The sequence below is a fragment of the Aquarana catesbeiana genome, linkage group LG01 (genome assembly GCF_042186555.1).
Source record: "Aquarana catesbeiana isolate 2022-GZ linkage group LG01, ASM4218655v1, whole genome shotgun sequence".
Lineage (NCBI taxonomy): Eukaryota > Metazoa > Chordata > Amphibia > Anura > Ranidae > Aquarana > Aquarana catesbeiana.
In genome coordinates this window covers 330619091-330638234 of record NC_133324.1, presented here as the reverse complement: position 1 = coordinate 330638234, position 19144 = coordinate 330619091, and the positions used below count along the sequence as shown (strand labels likewise).

Here is a 19144-nt window from a genome sequence, read left to right as displayed (position 1 = left end):
CCGTGAGATCTGACAGCCGCTCACTTTCTCCTATACCCACTCCAGCGATGCTGCCGCTAAGCCCAACACCCCTATCCAGAGACTCGCACAGCCCGGCGGGGTCGATCAGCTCTGAAGATGCAGACCTCAGGCCCACGAAGGCGGATATACAGCATATGCTGGGGCAATAGAGAGGAGCCCTGAGAGAGGATATAGAGGACCTCAAGTTGAATGCACAGGCTGCAGACTTGCGATTACAGTCCCTAGAGGAGCAACAAACTGTCAATGCAATTCACACAGACACACTTGAGACTCAGGTCAGTGCTCATCAGCAATGCTTTACTATCATGCAATTGCAGAAGGAGGATGCGGAGAATCTTAGTAGGCGCAATAACATCGGGCTGAAAGGTATCCCTGAAGCTATGGAAGCTGATCTCCACGTATCGGTTAGAGCTATATTTAACCAACTTCTCTGGGACCCACCATCATCAGTGATGCAAATAGACCGGTTCCACCACGTCCCAGCATCTAGAGCTGCCTACCAAGAAGCCCCACGTGATGTATTATGCCGAGTGCACATTTCCTGGTTAAGGATGCCATCATGCGGGCAGCTTGGTAGAAAAGCCCACTCGATTTTGATGGGGCCCAGATCCATCTCTTCCCGGATCTATGTCACCACACGCTGTATTGCTGAGACTGGTCTTGGAGCTTATCCGATCATCAGGAGGTACCTACACCTGGAGATACCCACTCTCTGTTCTGGTTAAAAAGGACAACAGGCACTTTTCCCTGTTTAACCCCTCTTAGTTGCCACAGCTTTTTTGTTTCTAAATTGCCAGGCCACTGAGGAGCCAGCTGGACTGCCCTGTCGAGACCTGGGGATGACCAGGGAGTTCCACTGCCACAGCGGGCACGCAGATTAAGATCCCGGTGCCCTCGCTCACAGTTGGTCCAGGAGAACACAGATGACCATAAAGCTTAGCCTGGTCTATTTCCAGATTGTTTACCTATATCTGGGAGCTACATCACGTAAAGTATGACCTGAGTTACTACCCCCTTTTTTTTTTCTTTCTACCTGGGGCCTAAAAACTTTTATTTTTTTCCTTTTCCTCAGGGTTGAGGGCTCCCTGCCACTGGCCCGTCAGAGAGGCGCCTATACCTTATGAATATAACTTTGGTCAGTCTGCCGACTGTAGAACTTTGTTCGATTTGCAAACCCAGAGACACTTCGCTTACCCCCTGAGACGGGAACTTCCCCATAATGTCTTAGCTTATTCGCTGTCCCTTCACAGTACTGTGGGTCTGGGGGATATGGGACGTAAGTGCTTTTGGGGGGGGGGGGGGGGGCGCGGGGGTTTGCTCAGGACGTGGGAGCATATATAAGCACTGAGGTAACTACTAGAATATATCCGCAGGTCCCGAACACATGTTGGCTCTGTGGGGACCTTTCTACATATTTTTTGGGAAAGCCCAAAATTAAACAGTTTTTGGACTGCTGTGGAATCTACAATTAAGACGCTGACCGGAGTTTCACTTGGGAGAAACCCAGCGGCTTACCTATTGAATGAAACCTTTAGGCTACTTTCACACTGAGTCGCTTTACAGGCGCTACGCCGCTAAAAATAGCGCCTCTCCTGTGTCTCCAGTGTGAAAACCCGAGGGCTTTCACACTGGAGTGGTGCGCTTGCAGGACGGGAAAAAAAGTCCTGCAAGCTGCATCTTTGCAGCGCTATGGGAGCGGTGTATTTACCGCTCCTAAAGCGCCCCTTCCCATTGAAAACAATGGGGCAGCGACGCTTTGCGGGCGATTTTAACCTTTTTTTCGGCTGCTAGCGGGGGTTAAAACCGCTAGCGGGCAAATAGCGCCGTTAAAACGGCTGACGCCCACAATGCCCCAGTCTGAAATTTAGCCTTATGTCTAACAAGAAATTTAAGAACTCTTTACTGAGACATTTGCTTATGGCGGCCAGGGCTTGTAGTACTGCCCTGTGGAAAAGTATGAGCCCCCCCTACAGTGTCCCACTGGAAGACGAGGATAGCAGACATTCAGATTATAGAAAATATTACCATGACTTTGAAGGAGCAAGCAGACAAATATTGGAAGATCTGGACTCCATATTTTGTCTAGAGACCAGACGCTACTGGCTTCACAACCACTGGAGCATCCTGGGGAGCGATTCGGTCAGAAGGGCTTGCCTAATCTTATTCCCCTCAGCCCCCCTGTTTTTTTTTTTTTCTTCCTCTCCCTTCTACCTATGTTTCCCCTTCTATCTATATCTATCTTTCTTCAACTTTTTCTGTACTTTTCTTTTAATAGGTCCAGTCGCCGAGGCCGTTCCCTCACTGTGATATCTTTAACCATAAAATTGTTCATGGAATTTGCCAAAATCAGAGGTTGCCCATCCAGAATTATATAAGGTGGTTTCAAGTTGAATATGTTATTCTTTTAGTGGTTATTATGTATTAACCATGCTGTTATCTCCTTTTTGTACACGATTGTTGTTTTTGCAGGTGGTTTTGTACAATTCCTTGATCTCTAAATAAAGTATTAATTAAAAAAAAAAAGTTCAGCATAGTGTGTGTGGCTGGTCAACATTTGCAATATTTAAAACATGACTAACAGTGCTTGAAGACTTTTATTATTTTTAAAGTTTTTCAATCGTACATGTAAAGAACCATTATCTAGGTGTATTGTGTTTCTAAACTTGCAAAGAAGTCAGCAAGTACACATTTCCATACTGATCCCCACAGGCCAAGCGACATGCCACTGATGGAGTATCACACTGAGCCAGAGGACAAGGGGACAGGCAGGTGACTGATCCTTCACAATTGAATATTCCCACCTGCAAAGATACAGAAAGAAAAACACAATGTACAGAAGCAGCTTTTAAGTGATGTTAGCTATAGATAAGATGGTGTTTCATCCAACATAACAGCAGTAATGGGACTTGGTATAATCTTTGTACATGATCAGCAGTCCTTGAATGTTTCCAACAACCAAAGAATTGCAACTGGCTTGGAAATTCAAGATAATTGATAATTTTCTAAGGATTGTTTATACAGAAAACTCACATAACCTTATCGTAATGAATATAAAGATACAGGTATGTTCCAACCTTCAGTGATTGGACACTAGCATCATAGGTGATGGTCATGTCTGTGCAATCTGCACAAATTGCTCTTTTCAGCTAGTTTTCCTCAACATTTTCATCTGGGAATTAGATTACCTTATCCACATCTGACTACAGCTCAAGAGGAATGGAACCCAGGCCCCATAGTGCGGGATGTCTTGTAATGTTACTGTTCAACAATGGACTCTGTGCAATGATATACTGCCTTGTAAACTGTCAGAGTGTTATACTGGTCCATGGCAGTGATCCCCAGCTGGGGAGTCAAGTCCCTGAAGGCCTTTATGGCATTGGAATGCTAAGATGGGTGAAGTTCAAGCCACCCTGGGGGCACTAAAGCATGGAATGAGTGCCCTGGTGGCAGCCTTGTTCCCTGTTGGGAAAATGTACTTGCTTGTATCCTCTTTTTCCCTCCTGGCCTCATTTCTGTGGTGCCCCTGGTGTTCACATGCTTTTCATCATCAGAGCCCTCTCCCTGTGATCGGTGTAGCTATGCAGGGCTCTGCCCTCAAAACTGCATTCGATTTTAAATCACATTTAGGGGCTGTGGGGGAATTTGAAATTGGCAGATCATGCAAGATGAAATGAACCCACAAACAAATTGCAACTGAAGGAATTTTGCATAGGGAAGTGGTCAAAAGTGTCAATAAGTTGATGTTGGAGACAGGTTTGACAATTATACAAAACACCTACAATCCATTTCTGCTAACGAGGGCAATACCAGCTTCTGAGGCCATGGGTGTACTTACTTTTTCACTCACCCTTTTGGCTAAGATCAAGTGTAGTATCAGTTCTTAGCATTCAGTAGGGATGCTCCACCATCATTCTGGCCTTACAGGTTGGACGGCTGGCTGTAAAGTATCTCTGCTGTTATGATGGGGGTCACAGTGGGAAAGAAAATAAGCGTTTACTGGGTAAGTTGGAGGTCTGGAGTATTTTCCCAGTGTGAAGGGTTCCAAGGCACCTAGTGCCTCCTGATTCGAATTGTGCTACCTTGTCTGGCTGAGGGATGTAGGGTGTGTGTCTTTGGTCCTACCCAGGAGGATGCCTGGCCGTCAGGTTCCTTTCTCCCCTACCTCGGGGAGGAAGTCTCTTTGGAAGAGCCCTCCACCCAGTACTTGTTGATTGGTCTTGGATGATGACGGGGAGCAGGGTCCATCAGGCCTTTTGGCTAGGTGGACCTGAGTGTGCCTAACCCCTGTCAGGAGTCTTGTACCCCAGGGGGTCAGGGAGGGGGTCCAACATCTTAGTGCACGTGTGTGTGTGTGTTCACACAGGTATTTTTTGGTGCATTTTAGTGTTTTGTTTTTGCGCACTGCACTGCTGGCTCGAAAACAAAAAGTGCATACTTGTCTGAAGGGGTTACATCTCCAGATCTTGACACTGCGATCGGTGGATGCCGTAATCACCAAATCATCCGTCATGTTCAAACAGGAAATAGAAGCTGAATGGATCTGTAAACAGTAACCATGCAAAATACCAGTAAAAGACTGAATATCAACAGACTGAAGATGATACCGCATGAATGAAAATTATTTGCATGTCAGGAGAATACAAAACAGTTTACATTTATAATGTATGTACACAACCATGGAAGAAAGAAAAAAACATCATTCTATGCAGTGAATGTAATCTGAATAAAGAGAGAGGGCTAGAGGTTTAGGGTTGACTAAACGAAATGTGGGATCTGAGGTGAATATATGGAATAAGGGGAAGCCTGTAGAGTATTTCTGGCTAGTGCTGATGTTGAAGCAAGGCCTAGACGAATTTTGCTCCATATGTGGTTATCACTGTTTAATGATTAGATCAATGTCTGTGGAACGGGAACGTTGGAAAACTTTTGTCGATCAGTGGGGGGGGATTCCTTCAGTGTAAACTGTTAATTTGTATATTCAGCCCACTCCGCTGTTGGAAAACACTGACCAGCGCTGATGAAATGTACATTTTCAAACGTTCCCGTTCGACAGAAGTCAAATGTTAGATCGTCATCTGTGAGCAGGAACAGCCACACATGGCTCGAAGCTCCTCCATTCCCTGCTGGACCAGCCAAATTTTTTATCCATCTATGGCCAGCTTAAGTATCTACCATTTTCATACTGTACGAATGCCAACAATGGGATCAACCATATTTCTCTTAGACAAGTTTACAGTGTGTCAGTGCCCCTTATCGACTGTCAGTGACTTCCTCCTCCTCCCTTGAATGATAGTGCTGAGTATAGGACATGTTATGCTCACCTGTTTTTGCTCCCATTTCCCAGATGATTTTTGGCTTGACTGTCGTGGGCTTTGAAGCCACAAGGCTCCAGTAGAGTCAGACACGCCTTCATAAAATACAAATATGTTAACAGCTGGAAACTATTATAAAAAAAGCCAATGCCATGTTTAATTGATTGCATTTGCAGATGACATAAAGCAGTGGCATAACATTCTTACTTGATGTCTTCAACTTACAAGCCAATCTGAATGCACTTTTTTGGGCAAATGAGGTTGAATGTTGATAAATGTAAATTATGCACCTGGGGGCTTGCATCATACATACTAGGAGAACAACAGCTGGGATGTTCTGCTAGATTATAGACTTAAAAGAGAAGTTTGGGATTTAAAAAAAAACAAACAATTATACTCACCTAGGTGGATGCAACATCGATTCCCCGCTGGCTCTGCTGGAGCCTTGGGCTGCGGAGGGGGCAGGAGGGGCTTTCTCAGCCAATCGCTAAGAGGCTGGGCCAGGTGTGCCGGTCCAGGCTTTTGGGTGGATCCTGAGCCTGGAGCAGCAGAGTTCTGCACTCCTGTGACCTGTTTTAAGCTGACAGAGGGCTAAAGCCATTGTCGACTGATGTCAATCAGCTGATCCTAGCTCGGGATCCACCCAGGAGCCTGGATGGGCACCTGGCTCAGCCTCTCAGAGAGCTGCTGAGAAGCTGGGACAGCTATTCCCACCCCCTCCACAGCCCAGCACTCCAGTGAGCACTGGAGGGGACAGAGCAGGCAGTGGTGACTGTCAATGGTGTTTGATCGCTCAGTTCTCAGCCTTACAACCAAATGGGGGACAGATGCAGCATCGATCCGAGGTAAGTATGATTGAAAAAAAAAAAAAAATCCAATACTTCTTTTAACGTGGTATTAACATTAGGGGTAGTTGATCCAGGTAATATCCGATTGCCCCCTGGGGAATCAGGAAGAAATGGAGAAAATTGGATTATGCTTTATTGGAGTTTTTTTTCGCCTCTCTCTCTGAATCAACTGTGGGTATAGGATTGTGGGATTGTGTATATGAAGGTTTTCCATTTGTGTGTATTTTATATTTCTTTTCTATAGGTTAAACTAGATGGACTTGTGTCTTTTAACTAATGACTAGTACATATGTTTATGGCATGTTTATGGCACCAGGAGTTTGTTTTGTTTTACATTTTGTTATGGGACTTTCAGTGCTTGAAAAAAGATTATACTGCTAGCATTCAAACCTCAAGCTCTTATCTAACACCTATCTCTACCATTTTACACTTTCTACTTATCCTGCCCTCTAATATTTAGACTGTGCTCTTAACTTGACACTAACAATCAACACAGCCTAACATACTGTAGCTTTTAAGTGCTCGTTGTAGATGGATGTCGCTGTCAAACACTTTTACATTTGAACATAATACAGCTCAAATTGATGCTTTTGAGCATAAAACGCAGTGTTTTACTTGCTTTGCCCACACTTTCTTTTAAAGCGACACTGCCTATTCAGGACAAAATAATGGTGTCTGCAAATAGTATCTACCAGGCTTGTACACTTATCCAGCCATGTCCACTCACTGCCTATTCACTGCAGCATCCCCACCTATCCAAGTTCTGAATGAAGTAATGTGATAAAAGGCCCTTTAAAGGACAGTACCCTTTGTCCATCAAGGCATACCTCACCCCCCACAACGTAGCCCACCTGGTCCAAGGCTCAGCTACCACACAAGCCACACAGGTTTTTCTTGCATAAGTGCCCCTGCTGGGTCCTCCTTGTCCTACGCATGTATGCCTTGGCCCCATTCATTCCTACTGGAAAACCCTACTCCATATAAATCGCTAAAGGCCAGTGGGAGTACAGCTCTTCATAGGAATGACAACTTGCATGCAAAGAATGAAGAGGACCATACAGGGAACATTTAAGAAAAAAGGTTGCGTGGTTTTGGACAGGGCCACATAGTGAGGATGACTGAAATGGAGACAGAGGTAAGTATCGGATCAGTAAAGCTACACTCATTAGGAAGCATGCCTTAAAAGAGACGCATGGAAATTTTTTTTCCCCATAATCACTTACCTAGGTGGATGCAGCGTCGGACCGATGCTGCATCTGTCCCCGCGGGGTCTCTGCACTGAGAACCAAGCCATCGAACATCGCCGATGGCAGTGTTCTCTAGGCTCCCCGAGCATAGAGCGCCTGCCCGTCAATCAGAAGCTCTTCTCTACGCTCACTGCAGCGCTGAGCTGTGGAGGGGCGGGGAGCAGCCGTCTCTGCGGCTCGCTGAGAGGCCGAGACGGTCATCAGTCCAGGCAAATGGCGGATCCAGAGTCGGGATGACGCGGTGCCTGGACTGATCTGTGTGACATCAGCAGAAAACGGGTCACAGGAGTGCAAAACTAATTGCACTGCTACGACCCATAGGAGAAGCCCAGCCAAACAAGCTCAGGCTGGACTTCTCCTTTAAAGCACACCTGGTACCAAAGGTATTTTGTTTTTTCTTTTACAATATAAATCTGGTTATTTGAAAGCAGTTATCTTACCAAAATCTTTCTGTGATGCGGTAATAAAACAACCAGGATTTAGATCTTGATCTGGAGGTTTGAAATTAGGATCTGGCAACAAGGCATGAACAACATGGATATCCTACAATGAATAAACAAACCTTACTGAGTTAAAAGCACATAATAGTGCCTCATCTCCTTTATAATAAGCTCATCCAACTTACTTGCATTGATCCAGTTTTAGGTTCCATGAGGAACACTTTCCCTGACAATGTGTGAAGCTGCACCTTTTGTGAGGCCGTGAGAATTGCAGACAGCACCAGGGACTCAATCTCCACACTGTAAGCCTTCTTTGCTCTGTAGGAGAAGAAACAGAATTCCAAGTGCATTTGCAGTAACTTGGGGACAAGCAAACTATGAAGAGGCAGCCTTAGCTGCTTCTTTTATTTATGAATAATTATACCAATGAATGGCTGCAATCTATATACATTTCAATAACCCAATGGCACTGGCACTGATAAAGCACCAACTGCTGAAACAAGGTGTAAAGTACTTTACAGCAAACACTTTCTTAGAAAACTGCATTCAGACCAAAAGATCAGTACACAATGGAAACAAGTCCCTTACAAAAGGTCTTGTGGTGAGAAATTAGAAGCTGTCACAGCACACTTTTGTGACAATAAATGTGACTTTCCCTTCTGGGTTTTCCATCACATCTAGCAGGTGAGGACAAGAGTCTGGCAAGCTAAGATGCTCCAAATAGTATAGCACATCTAAGACCTAATGTTTTTTTTTTTTTTAAAACCCCAAAAAAATGGCTGATAAAGAAAATGCCATACTACGGCTATGGTATTACAGCATGGAGCCTCACACATTTGCCCATGAGGAAGCCAGATTGGGCAAATCATGTGCATGTGGGGGGGGGGTTGCTGTGACATTATAGAAGGAATGTGGATAGAAGTGTTGGTGCTTCTCTATTTTTGTATTATAAAGTGCCAATTTTAGGTCATCTTAATCAGAATTTTGGCCAGAATCTAGATGTCACTGAGAATCCCAGGCGTTAAACATTTTTTACAAAGCCTGCTCTGACCATCTTGTAAAAGATATGTTAATCTCTGAGAATTAATTTATTTTTTAAATTATTACCGGTACTGTCATATTTATTTACACATATTGTACAGTCACATCAGTCCCTGCCCTCAAGGGGCTTACAATCTAAGGTCCCTAACCCACATTCATACATACACATACTAGGGCCAATTTAGATAGTAGCTAATTAACCTGTCAGCATGTCTTTGGAGTGTGGGAAGAAACCCACGCAGGCACAGGGAGAACATGCAAACTCCAGGCTGTCCCGTGATTGGGATTCAAACCAACAACCCAATGCTTTTAGGCAGAAGTGCCACTGTGCTGCCCAAATTACATTACACCACTCCTTTGGGTGGAGGATTGCACAAGACATAGGGGGACATTTGTCAATAAAGTTGCAGCTGTTGGGTCCATTAAAGTGCCGCAGTTTGGTAAGCTTTCTTAAAAATGTGACAGACTTGTTATAATGTGATAAAATGTGTTGCACCAGATATTTTATTGCATTATGTTAAACTGACAGATTTGCAACAGATTTGCCAAAAAAAGGGAAAAAAAAGCTCTCAGAAAACCATTTAAATATTCATTATCTGATCACTGCATCTGTTTAAAAAGTAGTTCACATCACTTTCTAATTATACAACAGATTGCTTTGTTAATCAAAGGATACAAGTATGCTGCAGATTGCTTGGGACTGGAAAATGGGTGACCCAGACAATGGATTTACAACACTCCAGCTAAACATGATCCTATGGTCCACAACAACCAAGCTGGCAAATGTTGTGGAATTGACAGTACCATGGGAAAATAATGTTGCATAAGCTTTTTTAAGAGAAAAAAAGATCAACTCCTCGGAACTGATAACTGAATGGCTGGAAGATCAAGATTCTCCCTGCAGGAGTGGGATGCAGGAATTGAATTGCTACAACCAGCCTTCTGAGAAGATAGAAGCAAGGGGTCATCCCTGACTACAATCAATTGACTCCTTTTCAAATGAAACAGAAAAAAACTGTATACATTGAGTCTAAAAGGAAAGACAATAATAACTGGCCTGCAAGATTAGACAGAAAGGTATGGAGCTGAGAGTGGTGTACCTAAAATTTCAAGCATCACCACTGAGCCCTCTGGAGACATAGGGGAAAGAAGATGCCCACCTGATGACTTCAATGGCATACCCACCCTTCCCCTTTTTACCACACCAATCCTAACATTAAGAGAGCAGACTAATCATAGGGACTGATATATCAAGTCCTTAACTCTACCCACAATCTAGCACTTGTAACAAATATACAAATACGGGCAGGCATTTACAAACCAGGAAGTGGCTCAGCACTTGCAATGGTCAGCCAGAAAAGGAGGATACTGTAATAACACGGTGCAATGTAGAGCACGACTGCATGCATTAATGTCCCTCAGTGTTATAAATGTTCTTTGGCTTTCACTGTACAAAATCAGTCTTTTTTTGGTAAATTCATTTTTTATTTGAGGGGAAACCCATTCACAGACACTTTTTAGATTAATATTTGTGGCAATGCTGTATTGACTTCCTAATAAGTACATTTCCAAAATATTCCAAGCTGTTAATAATTTAGGTGCATCTCCAACTAAACCTTTTTATTGAGTTTTGGATAGAATAGGGAATGGTTAGAAATCGCTCTTGGTGTTCATGTTATAACCTTGGAGACAAGGTTGTCAGAAATCTCAAAACATAACATGATGGCTATAGAGACATTATTATTATTATTTTTTTTTTTAGTAGAACGATTGGGAGGGTCAGAACCCTTCGTTTTATTACGGTTTTGTCTTCATTGAAAATTTTTCTCACTTACCCACTTCCTACCACAATGACACGGTTGTCACCGTGAAAGTGAATGGAAATATTCCCAATGGAACACAGACAGACAGTGTTAAACACTGACACTTATTCTAACTGTTCTATACTCTATCTAAAACAAAAAAAAGCATTAAAATGTCAGTATATTGTAGTGAATATGATAAACTATTCCAAACCATTCAAAGTCTCATGCATAGTTCATACCTTCGTTAATTATTACTGACCTTAAGCCACCACCTTTACAAGGAAACAGGAGCCAACGAGAAATGGTCAGATCATTGGAGATAATGCAGAATGAACGTTGTGTAGTAAATACAACTGAGGAAATACAAAGCTCTCCACACTGCAATATAAGCACAGGCATCAATCTAGTTATTTTGTATGACTTGTACTAAGTAGAGGTAGTCAGTCAGTGCTCATTAGGAAATGGGTGCAAGTAAGGAGGAGTTTTAAGTACTTTTTTTTTTTCATGACAGGCCTGTAAGTGAACGATCAATCTATTTTTTTTAATAGTTACAAATATTTCGCTTATTTACTACCATGCTGAATACTTACCCAGAGAGCGGGCATTTATTTGCCATGTAAGACTGACATCTAAAGACATTTATGCACACATTTTTAAAGGAAAGCTTGAGGTGATTGTAGTAGTATTAGTGCACTTGCGACAGATAATTGAGTACTGTCAGTGATCCTTTTTTTATTTGCACTAACATACAATTTTTCAGGACAAGCTTTCGTGTATGTCCTCTTTTTCAAGGTCCCAGTAGTACTGATTCACAAAGTTTTAGCAGAATGTTAGAAAAAACACAATCTCTGAGGGAAAGGAAAAAAAGAAAAACAAACCAATGTACAAGGCAATGGTAATAAAACTAGTATAGTTAGTGAGATAACACAGACAGAGGGAGAGCTATGGACTGGGGGGAGGATGATAGTCACAGAGGGGGTCGTAAAACTGTAGTATAATGGGTAAGGAAACCCATGTCCAAATTTACACCATTATTTTTTGTGTCAGAAGTTTCATTCTTAGTTAAAAATTTTTCCTTTCCTGGATAGTTCTGAAATTTCCTTGAAGAACTAAGACATTGAGTTCTACTATAGTGTGGTCCGGTTGTGAGAAATGATGTCCCACAGGTGTGCAGAAACGGAATAGGAAGCTCTAATGGTCTTTAATCAATGCTTTATACTTTGTTTTTTATATATGCTGTATATAAAATGTATTGTTCCGATAGATTCAAGCAGTTACATAGTATTATGTCCTAAGAGTTCCATTTCGGGCTTACAAGCTTACGTACTTTGTCAGATCAGAACACATGTATTGTTCTGATAGATTCAAGCAGTTACATAGTATTATGTTCAAAGATTTCCGTTTCGGGGCTTACAAGCTTACACCCTTCGTCAGAACACAATACATTTTTAAGTGCAGCAATCCTTTGGACTTTTCTTGTTTATATGGTCAGTTGGAGGACCAGATTGCACTGCACTGATTACAGACCGGGTGCCGCTTTCCTCAGCTTCAGTGAATAAAAGTAATCCGAGCAGCTATGCAGTGCATATCAACCACTTTGACAGGCGGCGGAAGGAGGTCCAGTACCGATGTGACTGTTCAGTACCAATGTGACTGTTCTAATGTAGAGTGGAAGGTACAGACATCAGAAACTGGTAGCAACAAAGATTTCATCACTTCCAGTTTCTGTTTATTTACAAGCTGTTACTGGTTTATACAGCACCTGATCAAACCAATCTTGGTTTGAACAGGTGCTTTGGAGGCCAGATCTCTCCAAAAAGAGTTTCTGGCATGGCCCATGCTATCACAAGGAATTTTGTTTATCCCTTGTGATAGCAATAAAGTTTTTTTTATAAAAAGGTACAGTGTAAAAAAAAAATAATAATAAAAAAAAAATATTTTTAATAAAATTTTAAAAAATGTTGCCCCCGTCCACCCTTGCTCACATGCAAATGAGAACTTGCACACATGTGTCACAGTGAGAGCAATAATTCCAGCATAAGACCTCCTGTGTAACTTTAGACTGGTAACCTGTAAGGGCTTTTAAAGCATCGCCTATGGATAATTTAATGCACCTTAGTTTGTCTTCATTCCTTGAGCGTGTGCAATTTTAAAGCGTGACACGTTTGGTATCTATTTACATACTGTTTTTGGGTTATAAGTAATTTTCTAGCAAAAAAAAATGCAGATTTTTACATGTATGAGAGAAATGTCAGAATTGGCCTGGGGATCAAGTGGTTAAAAATAAACATCTAACAGAGGGTATATCAGTTTTTTTGGTGTCACAGAGCATTATGCGTTTTCTAAACAGGGAGCACAGCAGAAACTTTCACTAACAGAATCCCTGTAGGGCTGATCTGAACCGATAAGGCAGGGATGGGGAGGGAGGAATGTGAGTAAAGCTGGCCATAGATGGATTCAAGGTGGATGAAGAAATTCTCCCCACTCTACTATTGTATTCTGACAGCAAGACTCTTTCGCCTTCAGAATACACTGATCAGCACTGCGCTGATCAGATCGACTCTTGAATGGGAACAACCACAGATGGCTCAAAATGTTTCCGGTTCCTGATGAAGCAACCAAATTTCAATCCATCTGTGGCCAGCTTTACACCTCCTTTTCATTGAGTTGTGTGTGCACACCTAAGCTCCAGCTATAGAGAGCTCTAAAAGCAAGTTTTATTCCAGTAAAGCAGTTAAAAATGTTGAAAATGTCTAGAGTTGCATACCTACTAAAACATTCTTTTTTTTGTAATTGTACTTATTAATCCTAAGCATGATAAAGAAATCATATTCAAACAATATATATTAACTATAAAGAAGAATGAATGGTTTTACCTGCAGATTGAGAACAGCTTTCTGTTGTTTCCATACGATCAGATCCCCAAGCTCTCCAGCTGATACCACCAGCTCCCCATCTGGAGACCATGTAATGGCAGACACTGCACCCTTGTGACGGATTCCTTTAGGACCCTCTATGGAGTAACAAACAGCCGAATAAAGCTTGTGTAGTACCACTGTATGGATTGTTTATTAACTCAACTCCCTTTATTAACATTTACGGTCTGTAATTCTGAACAGCAAATTATACAAGCATACTTAAAAACTAAAGCCTAGTATACACGATGAGATTATGGGACAAATGATCGTCCGTCCTCCTAGTGTAACCAATGGCTGAACTTCTTCGTTTTGCCGCTCGTATATATAAGGCGCATGCGCAGACGTGCGGGCGTGCCCCTGATGATGTCATTTCTGACGAAACGGCCGTAGGGTTGACACGCTCGTACCGACGGCGCATGCGCGGAGTTTCGTTTTAAAGCTGTATTGGTTCCTTGCAAGGAAAAGTGTTTTTATGGATGCCAGTGAGGCGACTTTTAATAAACAAGAGATAAAACGTTCTACACCATTGGAGTTTTCTCTTTTCTTTTAAACACTTCCATATCGGTGAGAGCTCTCTTCCCTGATTGTACCGCTGTCTGGAAGCCTGTGGCGATCGTTTGTGGATCTACATCCATCATCCCAGCTAAAGTTCCAGCCGCTGTGGAGGGCAAACCCCAAGCTGTTAGCTCTATGCCTCTGATCAGAGGCTATCTGGTAAGCCTTCAATCTATACCAGGTGACGGGATTTCAACACGGTGACAGTCACGGATTTATTATTCTTAGAAAGTCACATTTAATTTCTCTTTTGGACATTTGTTTCGACATAATTTTTGCATCTTTGGACTTTTTCTAAATGTGTGGATAAAAAACTGGGAATAGTCACGCATATATATCACTATAGTGAAGCATCCATGTTATTGTTCATTTTTATTTTTTTATTTTATCACATATGAAAGTTGTTGGTGCTTTAATAGTAATATCAATTTTTGTTGTATTTTTGCATTTATATCCAGCGCTGTGCTTTTTGTTATATCTATTTAGTAGTGCCCTTATCAAGGTATAGTGCATAGCTGCAGGATTTTCCTTCACGGGTGATATTCACTAAGTTACTGTTTGTACACCTAGCGCGAATTTTTTTCTTTTAGAAACATACTTAAAAACTAAAGCCTAGTATACACGATGAGATTATGGGACAAATGATCGTCCGTTTTTTGTTTTTTTCTTGCATGCTAGTCTCCATGTCAAATGCGAATAGGCAACCAAAGTATGAAAATTCTCAGACAGAAAAAAAATATTGGAAGTGCTGCAATGTATTTGTATTGTATTTTCGGACGAAAACTGTGCTGATTAAATGAAAACTGTATGATCTTGTATCGTACGAGAAACATTTTTGCGTTTGTCCCTTTGGAAAAATTTCGGACGACAGCTGTGTACCAACGATCAGATTATCGTACGATCAGATTATCGTACGATCGCGTCAAAAGCGGAATTTTTCATCTGGTTTTCTCATCATGTGTACAAAACTTAACTTTTACTTTCTATGTCAGCCAGGGGCGTTGCTAGGTGGCAAAAAGACCAGGGGCTTCAGCCCAAAGTCCAAGGCTGACACGGGGGGGGCTCTAGTGGCGCTGGGTTTTTTGCCTGACATACAATGGCCTACATACACTGACCTACCTGACATACACTGACCCACCTGACCTACATACACTGACCCACCTGACCTACACTGACCTACATACACTGACCTACCTGACATACATACACTGACCCACCTGACCTACATACACTGACCTACCTGACCTACACTGACATACACTGACCTACCTGACATACACTGACCTACCTGACATACACTGACCTACATACACTGACCTACATACACTAACCTACCTGACATACATACACTGACCTACATACACTGGCCCACACTGACAGACATACACTGACCTGGTACCTGACATCCACACACTGACTGACCTACCTGACCAGGAGGAGACAGACTTCATGTGTCCAGGTCCTGCAGCAGCAGCTCAGCCATGGTGCTGGTGTGCGAGGCAGCTAGAAGAGAGAAGGAGAGCTGCCCACCCGAGCGCCGATCGATGTGGCATGGCAGGTCCCTTTGTAATTCCCGCCTTCTTCCTGTTCCACTCACAGCGAGTTGGGAGAGGAGGACTGAGATTGGAGGAGTGCAGGCGCTGGGGATGCTGCTCAGGGTGGCGGTGTCTTCCCTCCTGGGCTCTTCCCGGCTGCCAAGGTATCCCCCTCCCTGCTGCTCTGCACTCCACGCCACCACCGGACCACGGGACACTCCAATCCAGAATCCGCAGGCCAGGCCCCACGAGCACTAGCGCAGAGGAGGAGGAAGTGCAATCCTCCTCCACTTCGAATGCTAGGCAGTGTGGGCACAGTGGGCAGTGTGGGCACAGTGGGCAGTGACGTCACTGGTTGCTAGCCGCTAGGCGGCTATAGCAACCAGTGACCAAGAGTAGAGTCAGGCAGGGGAGGAGCTGGAGCCAGAGCCAGAGATACCACGGCTCAGTCCGCCCCTGTCCCCTGCATTCTGGACCGGGTCAAGAGACTCGGGGCTATTGGCCCCAGGCTCGGGGCTGTAGCCCCAATAGCCACCCCCTAACAATGCCTCTGATGTCAGCTAATTCACTTACAGCTATAACCTTTTGCATCACTTGTCCCTCCCTTTTAGATTGTAAGCTCTCGCAAGTATGACTCCTCTAACTCTGTTGTCTTGAAATGTTTTGTAATTGTACGGTCTCCCTTTTTTTTAGCAAAGCACTGCACAAACTGCTGCAGCTACATAAATTCTGTATAATAATATTGATTAAATAATTGTGCAATAAGAGGAATGGTAAAGTAAAACTAAAATATATCTGAGCACCACAAACTAAAAAAGCAATATTAAATAAATTTTTAATTTTCGAGGCAAACTCACTTACCCATCAATTTCTCCATGTTTTATTGTGTTTAGAACCCCCCCCCCCCCCCCTCTGGCTGTAGCCATTTAGAGTAAGGGTAAATGATTCATATAGCATTTACTTCCTGAAATCCATCTGCCCTTTCTTAGGCATGCAGACGGGGGGGGTGTTTAGCTGAGAAAACCCTGCCTCCAGGTAAAAGAAAAAAGAATGCCCATGAAGAATCCTATGATGTTTGAAATCATTTTGGCCTAGGGCAGAAACCAGGAAGTAACTGAGGAAATGTTAAAAAAAGAAAAAAAGTTTTAAAAAAATTAAAATAATATACCTTCCTATCTATTTACTAATGCTAGCAGCATAAGGATTAAAAATAGTAAAACGTTGATTGTGAGAATTTGATTTTGCATTAAAAAACATGCTATATACAATGTATAAAATGCACACATACATGTTTTTAAAATAAGGCTGACCATACTATTTTACCATCCTCTTGTACAATTCTCCTATAGATTTATCAAAACCATATAATGTGAGGTCAGACCTAAACACTTTTAATTTGTATGCAATCAGGCAGGCCCTTGCACTACATAGTTGAAGGTAAATCTAAAGGAATACAAAAAAATTGTACAATGTATGGCCAGCTTAAGCAAGAACAGAACCCAGAACAATTAAATTTCATACCATCCCTACATGGCATTCCCCAAAGCCGTACTGAACCATCATAGGCAGCGGTAACTGAAACCTCATGTCTGGAATTTGTTGCAGATGTCATCACTGCGCCTCCATGACCATACAATGTCTGTATTTGCTCCATCTGTAAAACAAATCTGGTATGAGAGAGTCCTATAACCCATTGCTGTCCAGCCTATGGCAGAATGACGCTGGGGCCGGCCTCCACCAGACACAGCCGATGACTGATCACTGTACTGGCCTGCTGTCGGTACCATGTGACCGATGCCACCAAGAACAGCAGGTCACATGACAGTTGTAAACAATGGATGGCTTCCTTTCAAGCAATCCATTGCATCTCTGCATTGTGATCAACTGTGGCTAATTACAACAAAACAAACTGAATGAATCGATTTCATTCAGTAAAATGCTTGCAATTCATTGCTATAAGCAAACAATGTGTAAAAAAAAGTACTGATTACTTCCCCAGAGTAGTACAATGTTACTACTTGAATCAGAAAAGGGCTGGCGACTCGGATGCTCTTGAATAAAAGTCCTTTATTGGGTTACATGGATACACGGGTACAGGCTACACTGACGCGTTTCGGCTAAGAAGCCTTCATCAAAGCATTACTACGGTAACATTGTACTACTCTGGGGAAGTAATCAGTATTTTTTTTATTTTTTACACATTGTTTGCTTGGTAACATTGTATTGTTTTGCTCAAAGTGTGTTAAAAAAAAAGGAAAAATATATATAATAAAAAGAGAAATAGAAAATATCATTTTTTTTTCCCATACTGTCACCAAGTCAGTGTCCCTGATCACTGCCACACCCGTTATGTGATGATGCTGTATTGGTGACGGTATGCAAAAAAAAAAAAATAATAATAATAACAACAACATTATATATTTTTTTTAATTTCTTCATTTTCCAAAAAATTATGACAAAAAAAAACACCATGCCTCTTAATACCTTGGATGGTCTACTTTCCAAAAAGGGGTCATTTGTGGGATATTTGTATTGTCCTGGCATTTTAGGGCCTCAAGAAATTAGACAGGCCATCAAACACATTAGGATTGATCGATTTTCAGATATATACCATAGTTTGTGGACTGTATAACTTCCCTACAGACTAAATAACAAACTGATTTGGGTTATTTTCACCAAACAAATGTAGCAGAATACATTTTGACCTAAATTTAAGAAGAAAGATTATTTAATTGCAAAATTTTATAACAAAAACAAACGTTTTTTTTCATTTATTTAGCAAAAAATAAAAAACTCTGTGGTGATTAAATACCACCAAAAGAAAGCTCTATTTGTGTGAACAAAATGATAAAAATTTAGTTTGGGTACAGTGTTGCATGACCGTGCAATTGTCATTCAAATTGTGACAACTCTGAAAACTGGCCTGGGCAGGAGGGGTTTAAAAGTGCCCGGTATTGAAGTGGATAATCCTCATCCTCACCACTGATCTAAAACAATGCATGTTAAACATTATTGGCTGAACTCCTTAGCAGGTTATAGGTGTGTATGATGTGCTGTACTGAATTATCTTACCTGTAGAGGACTCCATTTTAAAACTGTGCCATCAGATCCAGCTGTATAAACCACAATATCAGCATCAGCTAAAATGAAAAATCATAAAAATGTGTTAAAGGCACACTCCCATTTCATGACATTGACTGTGGAGAGGGCTGACAATGTAGATGACCACAAAGCCTGTCTCGTGTTTACAAATGAGTTATGCCATTAAAGCAAGCGTGTAGTGCATTTTCAGTTAACATGCATTTTTTAATTAATATTACAGGGTTTATGTAATTTAGTGTTTTGGTTTTTTAAATATGCTTACAATTTCATTTTCATGTACTGTATTAAATAGACATTTGTAGGTTTGCTCACAGTGACTC

At 42.0% G+C, this 19144-nt stretch overlaps 1 protein-coding gene across 1 annotated transcript in view; it reads right to left on the bottom strand.

Annotated features, from left to right (window-relative positions):
* Nucleotides 1-2596: 2596 nt before the first annotated feature.
* The window catches only part of TEP1 (telomerase associated protein 1), a 132456-nt gene continuing 115908 nt past the window's right edge, over nt 2597-19144 (bottom strand). Inside the window, exons 46-54 of the mRNA XM_073631315.1 lie at nt 18795-18862; nt 17244-17376; nt 13591-13727; nt 10974-11092; nt 8054-8186; nt 7869-7971; nt 5343-5428; nt 4457-4561; nt 2597-2822 (exon numbers count right to left, since the gene is read on the bottom strand). Of these exons, the coding sequence (XP_073487416.1) occupies nt 2679-2822; nt 4457-4561; nt 5343-5428; nt 7869-7971; nt 8054-8186; nt 10974-11092; nt 13591-13727; nt 17244-17376; nt 18795-18862 (1028 nt within the window). The 3' untranslated portion in view covers nt 2597-2678. The remainder of the gene's footprint in view (nt 2823-4456; nt 4562-5342; nt 5429-7868; nt 7972-8053; nt 8187-10973; nt 11093-13590; nt 13728-17243; nt 17377-18794; nt 18863-19144) is intronic.